The 11,462-nt window shown below is 32.7% G+C and overlaps 1 protein-coding gene across 1 annotated transcript; it reads left to right on the top strand.

The window, feature by feature from the left end:
- Positions 1 to 305: 305 nt before the first annotated feature.
- Positions 306 to 5,964, top strand: LOC120214537. The gene is made up of 6 exons (XM_039212420.1): positions 306 to 517; positions 608 to 658; positions 1,657 to 1,708; positions 1,786 to 1,844; positions 1,999 to 2,044; positions 5,652 to 5,964. The coding sequence occupies exons 1-6, from the start codon at positions 392 to 394 to the stop codon at positions 5,792 to 5,794; spliced, it is 477 nt and encodes a 158-aa protein (XP_039068351.1). The 5' UTR covers positions 306 to 391; the 3' UTR covers positions 5,795 to 5,964.
- Positions 5,965 to 11,462: the final 5,498 nt, after the last annotated feature.

Raw genomic sequence — 11,462 nt, forward strand, 5'->3', positions numbered from 1 at the left:
TTCCCATTTTAAATTTATAGAGTTAATTTCACTTTATGTTGCCGATTTCATTTGGAAACCCAAAAGTTAGAGACTCTATATTATATTCTTTTATTTGCTGATCTAATTGAAAATTTGTTTTATTCAATTATTAAAATAGAATCGATCTCATAATTAAGTGACTTTTACTGTAGTTTACCTTTTCTTTGTAGAAGTAGCCAGATCCAAGGAATCCAAATCACTGGTCAAAGAAATCAGGTTTGGTTCGGCCCAAATATCGAGTATTTCGTTTCTGCAGAAGCACAACACAAAGATCGAAAGGCTTGGGCTTCTGGATTTTCCGATATATAAGTTGGCTGAGAGCCGAAATCGTCAGATTTTGAGAAACAGAGGGTTTGGGGTGATTGGAAGAATGGGGACAAGAGAAGTATATGAGGAGAAGCTAAGGAATGCGAATCTGTACCATGACCCAACCATCAACCCTGGCTTAGGTTCCGCTCGTTGCCCTCGTTGCCTCTCTCTCTTAAACCCTGATTCCGTAATCCCTTCTTCTTCTTCTTCTCCTCCTCTCTCTCTGCATCGTTGAATTTTGCCTTTTTTTCCCCTTTAACGTGTAATTCTTTTGCAGGATAAAGCTGAATGGACAATTACTTCTGTTTTACATGATGCCACTGCAGTGGTTGGTTCCTTTTCTCCCTCCTTTTGTTTTATCTGCAAACGAAAAGAAAGAATAAAAAGGGGGGTGAGACGTAAATCAATGAACCACCAACATTTTAGTTTGTAGTTTAGGGCTACTTTCATGTGTAAAGATTTATGGGTCTTTACTTTCATCCTTGAAAACTGTAAACTTTAGGTGAGTTCCGATAGCTATTATATCCTAGCTTAGACTAGTTAGCAACCGCAGGGATTTAAATAGCAATCTGCTATCGGAATAGTGGCTGTTATATAGCGGTAAAGGTGTACACATGACTGCAATATTGTCACAATCACGATAAACACAGTCAAAAAGGCAACCACAATTTAAATCTATGTTAGCAAGTTTCACAATGCTTTAGCCTTTTATGTCCAATACTATTTTATCTGGGCTCCATATATATATTTTTTCTTATCCATGCTCCATATTTGACACTTACCCACATTCCGGGATATGCCTTTTGAAGCTTGAATTATTGTTTTTTTTTTTTTTTTGCTTAGGTAACTGAATCATTCAAATGCTATCTTCTAGATATCATTGTCCATATGTGTGATCTTGATATGTTGGGGGACACTTTAATTTTGTTTACAGTACTGTTAAAATACGTTTATTAAACTATTAATTGAATATTCTAATGCTGTCTCTTTCCAAAGATCTATGTATTTTGAAACTATTAAGCTGCTTCTTGCTTTTGGTCATCATGGTATGAAAGCATTGGACATTTAGACTCTTATGCCTTTCAAGAAGGACTCAAAAGGAGTATGGACAGTTCTCCAAATTGAAAATTTGTTCAAAAAGTTTCATGTTTTGAATGAGACTGGATCATAATCATAAAACGACTCTAATTTTATCATGGGTTGCTCCTGAGTTATTGTGCAGAAAGACTGTTGATTATCTTGTCACGTGTTGCATTTTTTTGTATGTGTTGGGGTGGGGGTTGTTTTTTACCTAGCTAATTTCACTTTGTATTTGTTTGCAAATAGGTTGGTTCTGGTATCGGGGGAATGCTTAGTGCAGTACATGGCTTTAACACAGGTATTATTCGGCTCCATTTGTTTTCATCAATTATTTTTTGTTTTGTACACACATCTCTTATGTTTTTCTATTTTTAGGGATCCCTTTCCTTCAGAATCACATCAAGGGACCTAAGTGGCTTCCTTTTGTAACTGGGGTATGCCTCTTCTATGTTCTAAATTACATTTCCAATCCTTTCAATCTGTGTGAATTCTCAAACATATTTTCCTCTTTTCATGGCTGGTAAAAAAGTTTTATTTGCATTTTCTAAAGCTCACTTAATTGAACTCTATTATCTTATTTGTTGACAGATTCCACTGCTGCTAATGTTTTCTGGCGCCAGTGCAGCATTTGGAGGTATAAATGTGCTCTTTCACTCTACTTGTACATATTTCATTCTTTATGATCCTTAATCTATTTACTGCACCTTTTGAGGAGAATCACAAAGGATATCGTATTCTTTGTGAAATCCTTTAAATAAATGCTGATCCTATTGTTAAATGTTCAGCACATCTAAAGTTATTTAACACTTTCAATTTGCATTGCACTATCAGGCTATCAGCAGTGGATAATGTTTGTCATCTGCTGGAAGTAGGAAAGAGCAATAGCAAATGGGTCATAAAATTTTTAATTTACCAAAAGTACATTACTTATGAAAGATTAACAGCAGATAAATCAACTAACATAATGTAGAAAATATTACAATAAGTTTGTTTTCAAATATTATCATCAAAAAGGTAATTATAATCCTTCATCCTATAAGCGGTAACTATTCAAGTATGCTATTACTCTGTTAGTATGACAATAGCATTTCCTCTTTTAGGAATTGATCTGCTATTCACATCTCCTTTTAACCTGCACACTTCCCTTGCACATTATGCCCTTAAGTATGGTGTGCAATGTTTGGTGAGTAATTTAATTTTTCTTTCTATGAACCCCATATGTCATTAGGTTAGTTACCTAGTAAAAGAGCTAAAAAGTTGAGGGCTTCTATCATCAATCAAAGCATTTAGCAAGCCGTTTCTTGCATGTGGTACTTGTGTCTTAAGTCGGTCTCCTCAAACATTTCTTGCCTTATCATATTTGATACACTAGCATCAAATTTAATTTATTTACTTCAAGGTTTTTTACGTTAGTTTATAAGTCCATGTTCTGTGTTAGTATTATTAATATTTCAAGTTTAATTATTTCAAGTTTGTTTTGTGTTCTTTAATGTGATTAACATAGGACTCTTAGTAAATGTTCTAGTTTCTACTAGAGAATCTTAGTAAGAGTTTTACAATAAATACTCTACTATAGGATTAAATGTTCTAGTTTCTACTAGAGAATCTTAGTAAGAGTTTTACAATAAATACTCTACTATAGGGTTATTACAATCTTTTTTATTTATTTATTATCATCGTTAAGATATTTTTAATAAAGTCAGCTGCTGGAAAATCCCATAACTTTATTATTTATCCTTATTCTATTATATCTTTTATCTTCAATTTTCTTAGCTGTTCAGTGTTAATACATTGCGCTAGATGATAAAGCCTTGTGTGATATTCCTTTGTCAATGGTTCATATTCTTGTGGGGATACCTTGGTTAGATGATATGCTTGATCAATGATTGGTTCTATGCAGTGTTAAAAAGGGTGCAAGGCGCACTAAGGCGATAGGGGTATTATAGCCAAGGCGCAAGGCACGCTACTTATTGAAGTGAGGCGCACTTTTAATATATATATATATATATATATATACAGATTTTACTCTGATATCATCCTTCATTCCTTCCTCTAAAAGATTACCCTAATATCACAGCAACTCATTGTTGTTGTCACTGTTACAAGCATGTAGATCACCCATGTGCTAACAGTAGTAGGGCTCATGCGGTGCAGAATATACACAAAATACTGTTCCCATTCATTTCATTCAACATTTTTCACTGTCAAATTATTGACCCAAATCCCAGATTTACAAAAGCCTAACTGTGGTTTTCCTAGCCCCAAGCAAAAGCCGTGCTTCATAAACTACACGTTCCTACTTTATTTTCCCCAAAATGACCATTTCATCGTCGTCTTGATAACCCAAAGATCCTTCTCTTCCTTAAAAACCTATACTTTCAAAACTATTTCCCTATAACAAAACCCTAACATCTTTCCCCCGTCTTTCTAAAAACTCCCAAAAAGAAACACAGAGAGAATCAGTCGACCACTAACAGATATGCTAAAGTTGAGTCAATACGTCCATTCCTGAGGCAACCCCATATCATGATTCATTCCTTGTTTCCTGAAAAAGCATTGTTTTTGGTTGCCTAATCGTTCCCACCACTTCGAAGTTTCAAAGCAGTATCAGTGTCTGCAGCGGAATTTGGGTTAAACTGAGGATGAAGCTGGGTTGAGCGCCAATCTCATCAATGTTCAAGTTCAAGGCCTGAACCACTCTAGCCGGAAGCAGAACAGTAGGACAAGCATGCATTCTAATAACACCTTAACTAAAGGTTGTTTCTAATAACGCCCAACTAAAGAATTATTCTCTCTATATTCTCTCCATCTCACTCTAAGGCTAATTCCAGCACCAAACCCAACTGTCTACTGCTTCTGATTGTCATCCAGCCTAATTCCATCTCCAACTTCAGCAAAAAAGTACAAACAATTGGAAAGACGGCGACTTTCTGCGCATCAGCGCGTCTTACTGCGCCTGATCAAAATCACCACGCCCTGACCAAAATAGGCGTTTCAGGCTCGGCTCGCCTTGCCTCAGCGCCTAAGCGCACCTCGGATGCACCTTTTTAAACACTGGTTCTATGATGATTGCAATGATTGATTTGAAGAGTGGTTATCACCACAATTGATTGAGAAGCGTTGAAGAATGGAAGACAACTTTTAACACTCCATATGACCTTTCATGAGTGGTTTAAAAACACCATGCACATATATTCAGATCATGATTGTGATGGAAAAACAAGTGGACATTTGAAAACAGCATGCAGCCGTTCTACAATTACTTTAAATGCTGTAATCTTCTCAAACCTGCTCATCAAAAACTAAAACTGGTGAACCTTCTGGGAGTGAGATTAGGAACACTCCTACTTTCCGAATACCAAACATCACATTAGATAAGGTAGATGAGAAAAGTTTAGATGGTACATCAGCTGTCATCAGAGAAGCTCATGAAAAAGCAGGTCCAGCTTGTGACATTACAAAAGAAAAAAGTATAAACCTTCTGTTACTGAAGCTAGACACAAAAAACTGAAAAATATTGGATCGGGTGGCTAAAGCTAGGGACTATGACAGTGTCAAGGTTCTTTATATGGGAGTAGGCATGTATCTGAATGAAGTACTCTGAAAGATTTACCGCTGAACCAATCAATGGGGCTCTTGACCGAGAAATTTATGTTGAAGACTTGAAGTGATGAAAGTTGTCTTGCTGGAGTCGATCTTTTTCAAGCCAGGGAGAATGAAACCGGAGCTTTTACTGTTATTTTATTGTTTTAGTTTTATTTATTAATTTTACATATAGATGAACAACTAGAATTATGATTTATCATTAGGATTAACCTAGGGCTAGGACTATATTTAAGGGTTTATATCTAGGGCTAGGGTTAAAACTTTATTTCCAACCCTGTTATAAATAAGCTGTGAAGTATTTACAGCCACTTTGTTATTATTATTTTTTAATTGATAGAAAGAAATTAGAGGTCTTTATAACCCTGAATTTTCTAAAGTTTCATCTTTCGTATTTGTTTTTTCAGTCATAATTCTTTTGATTGCTGCTGGTTTTCACCGTTTACCACACTTAACCTTTAAGATCTTTAGAAGATGCATTAATTTATGTTTGTTTCTATTTGTTTTTTTTTCCGTGAAATCTGAGAGTACGAGGGACCTTTGCCTCAGCTTCATGTCTTATGGTTATAGTGTTCTACTTTTATAGTGATTTAGTTTGACTGCAGTTACAAGTGCGTTTCACTTGAATGACTTTGCAGGTTATGCACTTCCAAAGTTTACTCAACTCACAGTGACTTCCTATTATGCTGCCTCTAGTACCTCACATTATGGTATTTCACTCCTCACGCGACACATTGAAGATACGTACGCTATTCGTTCTCGACAAGAAAGGCCGAGATAAATTCTTGTGCATTTACTTGAGATTAGACTCTCAACAGTTATAATAGAAATGTTATATGTCCATAGAACTTTCGGATGTCATTTTTGTTCTTTAATTTCTCTCTTCTCAACTCTGTCACATTTGCATACTTCTAAGGTTTATATAGAATGGTTATATTATCTTGGTCTCCAGTTTTTCCCCCTCTTGTCATGTGGTTGAATTGAACTGAATGGTACTTTTATTTGAGGCTAGTTGATGAAATACTGACATTTATCTTGAGGAATAACTAAAAGAATTTATGTCCTGAATTGATTTGCTAAACAATAGATATGTCTTGAATTTGCCTAATAGAACATTTTTTTATCGAGCTCGAGTCGAGTATTTATCGAGCTTTGATCGAATCGATCTTGAGTAGCCATGATCTCTCTCGTCTCATTTACAACCCTAGTTTAACCAGTAGCCGAGGAGAATTGTAATATGGGCATTTTTTTATGGGAATAATATTCATTAAAAATTATTATTATTAATTTTTCAGAGAAATTATATTCAGCTTAACCAATTTGAACAAAGACGTTGAGCTAAAGATTCTTTTAATTGGAAGCACTTTTGTCTTGCGTGGTAAAAGTGTTGATCTATAGTTTAAGGTTTTCTGAAAAGAGTTTGGTTTTTTCAAGATTTCCTAAGTAGATATATTGAATAAATTACATGTTAAATAAGTTTCATTTATTCCTTAAATATTTTTTTAATTTGAAATTATTTTATTTAATTTAATTTAAAATTGACAGTTATTTTTTAAAAATATATAAATTATTTAATGTTATATATGATCAAGTTATTATATTATATTTAATGGCATAAACCAACTTACTTCAGTGGTAAAAGGAATCATATTATATATGATCAAGTATTTATAATAGATATTACTTTGTAATCACCTCAGCTTAATTAAAAAATTATATTTAATATGGAATAAAAATAAAAATGAATAAAATAAATAAAAACTATTATGGAATTAAATGAAAATGTAATATTAAAAATATAATATAATATAATATTTTATTAGAAGAATAGATAAATTAAATAAAAACCATTAAAATATTATAAAAACGGGTTTAGGTTTTTCGAAAAAGAATTTAGGGTAAGATTGATGGTTTTCTTTGTTATAAATCAGGTTATGTTCAAAATAATTTAGTTGTACGGTTTCTTAAGGGTTTTTTTTTTTAAAAAAAAATAGAATATGTTGGATAAATTATATGTTCAATAATTCAAGTTTTATTTTTTCAGTTGCCCTTAAGAATTTTATTTAATCCAAAATTGATTGCTATTTTTAAAAATATATATATAATTTAAAATTAAATATAAATAATTTAATATTATATATAACACAGTTATTATATTATATTTAATATTTAATAAAAAATTAAAGTAAATGAAATAATTATATTATTAAATAAAAACTTAAAACTTAAAATTAAATAAAAATGTTATATTATATTATTATTAATTAGAAGAATAAATGAAACTAAATGGAAACCAGCGAAAAAAGGTTTAAAATATTTTAAGGTAGGGTTAGGGTATTTAGAGTTGGAGTGTTGTTTTTATAAATTAGGGTTTGTTATTTTATAGCTTAGGATTTCAAGTGTTAAAGTTATAAGATATTACTTGGTATTTCAGTATTTTGTATAAGATATTAGTTTGGATTCAAGTTTAGACTTGGATGCAAATTTTGCGTCTTTTGGATATGCTTAGGTTTAGGCTTTGAACCCAAACGAATTAGATTATGTAAATTAATTAGGCTAAATTACACCGTTTCTAGCTAAACTTTACACTCTCTGATAATTTACTCAGTGTACTTTTAATATTTCTATTTTTCTTACTAAACTTAATAGATTGAATCATTTTGCTCACTCTGTCGTTAACTCTCTACAGTGTGACGATCTGTTAATTTTTTATTATTATTTAATATAAAATAATTCAAAATAAAAAGGGTAAATTACATCATTCCTCATTGAACTTTACTCACTCTCCTATTTTGCTCACCCAACTATAAAATAAAAATAGAAGGTGGTCGGATGCCACCGCCGGCCACTACCGACCACCGTAAATGGTGACCGTTGGGTCCCAAATTTCATGGGCCATTTCTCCTCGACACCTAAAGTTCGAATCCGACCTCTATTTTGTCAAAACTTGCTCTGAACTCCACAAATCGAAGATTGAAAGTGAGGAAATTGAAATGTTTCAGTCGAGATTTACAGATTTTGGGACATTTTTCTGGTGAAACAACCACTAGTTTGGACTCAAGGGCTTGAGACGAACCGATCCATGAATTTGGGACCGAACAACCACCATCAATGACTATGGACGGTGGCCGGAATGAAAATGACGTGGTGGCCAGCGGCGGTAATGGGGGAAAGAAGAAGATTCAAAACGATGTTGTTTTGGTGTATATTTGAGTTTTCTAAAACGACTTCGTTTTGATGTTTTGCCCTGTCATAACACCGTTAAAAAGTTAATGACAGAGTGAGCAAAATGATTCAATCTGTAAAGTTTAATGAGCAAATTACAAAAATTGAAAGCAAGGTGAGTAAAATAGAAGAGAGAATAAAGTTCAGTGAGAAATGATGTAATTTATCCAATTAATTAATACTCCACTAGGGAAGTCCATAAATGAGAGTGGGATGCTCTCCACTTGCAATACTAGATAGGGTCTGCATTTTTTTTCTCCACAGTCAATATTATGTTGTTTAATTGGGCAATCTAAATGTTGTGCCCTTCATGTCTCTAGGCTAAGTCTGATACACTACAACTTGCGCAATCTGTGAATGAGATGCTTTTATTATTGAGGGATTACAAGTCAAACCCTACATTTTACAGATGTTTAGAGAGCTCAACGTTGTAGATAAACATGTTGGGTTATCTTATTATGTCTGAAGATACAAGTTGGATAAAAGTGTTTTTCCCTGTCTTAGGCGTCTTGATTTCTAGTGTTTGGTTTTTATGTTACTCTTATGTTACAAAAACTAGGTTAACCAAACAAAGTCTTTGTTTCTCCCACATGTCCTGTATAAAATTTGCTACCATTTACTGCAAAATGCTAATTAACCCACATGTACATGTACATATACACGGCAAAATGACTAAGATATTGTTTTAGGGAAAATAAATTTTTTAATTTTCTCAAATAGAATGGTCTCTACAGTGCTATAGGGAAGTCGCATGGATTACCCGATGTCTTCTTGAAGACGTATGGAATACTCGACATCTTCTCCCAAGATACATGCATATGCACATAAGCTAACAACATTATTGTTTGAACAATATCTTCCCAAAGATGTCGTAAAATCTCGGCAACTTCCAGAAGTTGCTAGATAATCCCGGCATCTTCCATAATGTAATGAAGCAATGACTCATAATATATGAATATTCATACATATGCATATACATGTACATATATATCTCGAATTTAACCCATCAAGCGGTCTCAATGATTAAAGAGAGTATTGTTCTCTCTAGAAGTCTTATGTTCGAGTAACTGAGTCTGCAAGGTATGTGCATTGTCAATAACTAAAAAAGATTATAAATATGTAGTATCTTATAATCACTCATGTTATTAAAAAAAATACATCTCGAACTCTAGTATGAGGAGTACATAGAGACAATGAAAGTGGGGCTGGGTCTCATGTGTTATAATTGAGTGAGGTTTGTAGTTTGGACCAACAGATGTTGGCTAATGTATAAACTGTCAACCTCATTTCCAAGCTTTACAAAGCTGTGGGCCGATGCTTCTTAAATTCCACTGTTCTCTCTCTCTCTCACAACGAAAGTGAATAATAAATAGTGGTCCAAATGATAATGTATATACTCTTTTCTCATTCGTCTTTATTGTATTTGCCTCTTTTTATCATCACTTGTCTCTTTGTCAGCATTTACTTCCGGGACCCCTTGATAGTTGGGGCTGATGTTACCACTGTTTAGTATTACCCGTCTTTTTAATAAGGGCTGCACTTTTATTTTCTCACTAACAAAAACAAGGAAAAAGGAAGTTCAATGGAGTGGTCCAATTTGCCCATTTGTTGCAGGTTAGTTGAATTGGTTGTCCAACTTAATACCAGGGGTAAAAAAGTCTATTCTCCCATACAACGTGTTCAATAGCGAATGCAAGTATTGCCGAGGATGAAGAAATTCGAATTTATATATGTTAGTTGTTCATTTTACTGATGATCGACGCTGTAACTGATCCTTAACAGAAGGGACACATACTCAGGGCCAAATATTGAGAATCCCAAATATAACTAAAAAAGAAGAAGAATAAATTACCTATTTAGTCATCTTTTTATTATTTTATTTCTATTATGGTTATTTTATTATTTTTTAAAATCATTAAATTAATTATGATTATGATGTGGTATTGTTTTAATTTTTTTGTCAATTTTCATGTAATTATTCTTTTATCATTTTTGACAAGATGAAGATGACTGAAATCAAACCATGATCCTCTTAAAAAAGAATATGCTTGTTTTGTGTGAGTAGTTGAGTGTTTAATAAGATTTCTTAGTGTTTGATATAATGTCAAAAAATATCCATAACGTTTGACTAAATATTCATATTAGCCCTGATTCTTTTTTGTTTAGAGCATTTTGGATCCAACGTTTTATTTTAGGGTAAAAAGGCCACTATATGAACGGAAATCATTATTTTACAAACGATTAATGCTCTACATAAAGTCTTTTCTATCCTAGAATAAAATATTTAGAGCCAAAATATTTCAGGAAAAAAAAATGATCGAAGTGAATATTTAATCAAACATTAGAGACCTTTTTATCTTAAAAAAATATTTTTAGATCCACCATTAAGACGTGTTGATCCGGCGGGGAAACTCTAGCCAAGTTGCAGAGCTAGACATGTGAGAAAGGTTTGTACATGGTACTAGTATGTATTCACTGTTTTTCAGTTACTTGACATGAGTGAATTGTAATGTCTTTACAAGCATGCTTTCGATCAATGTTGCTGTCGTATATTTTGAAAACCATTAATGCTTGTAATCTTATTATTGCCCTATTCACGCTTCCAACCACACTGTCATCTTGATGTACTTCATCAACGTTTCTGTTTTTCCTCCCATCCAAGCATACACAGGTAGAATTTAATTTTTTCCCAAAACTACATTGAAATATTCATTAAAGACATATATACATACATGCACCACACAAAATTTTCTATTAATAGGTGAACTTATAAAATTTTAGGAAAAGAAATAATAATTATTAACAAAAAAATATTTAAATTATATAAAAATCTGAAAATTTCAAGGAAACATTAGTCCATGTTGCCCCCTCGATCCATTTTTTTATAATATATTATTAGTTTTTCTATTGCTTTCTCTCCTCACGCCTTCACTTTTTACCTACATACTATTACAAGAAGACTTGTGCATGAGTTAGTTATTGGGTAAATTACACATTTAGTATCTCAACTACCATCTTTATTATGTTTTGGTCATCCAAATATTTTTTTCTAAAATTATATCTAACATTACATTTTGATTTTATTTTGGTTACACACCTTTACAAATTAATAGAACTACTAACATGGTATTTTCTTTTTACTTTTTTCAATGATGATGTAGCATTACTTTATGGTGACCAGTCAGCATCACCGTTAAATTTTTAACGACAATTTATCAATATAA

This window comes from Hibiscus syriacus, unplaced genomic scaffold (genome assembly GCF_006381635.1).
Source record: "Hibiscus syriacus cultivar Baekdansim isolate YM2019G1 unplaced genomic scaffold, ASM638163v2 tig00110065_pilon, whole genome shotgun sequence".
NCBI classification, from domain to species: Eukaryota; Viridiplantae; Streptophyta; class Magnoliopsida; order Malvales; family Malvaceae; genus Hibiscus; species Hibiscus syriacus.

Excerpts from the sequence above, each read along its gene's own strand:
- LOC120214537 (XM_039212420.1), top strand. The coding sequence starts at position 392 with ATGGGGACAAGAGAAGTATATGAGGAGAAGCTAAGGAATGCGAATCTG. Across the intron at positions 659-1,656 it reads TACATGATGCCACTGCAGTG|GTTGGTTCTGGTATCGGGGG; the intron begins GTTGGTTCCTTT and ends GTTTGCAAATAG. Across the intron at positions 2,045-5,651 it reads CGCCAGTGCAGCATTTGGAG|GTTATGCACTTCCAAAGTTT; the intron begins GTATAAATGTGC and ends ATGACTTTGCAG.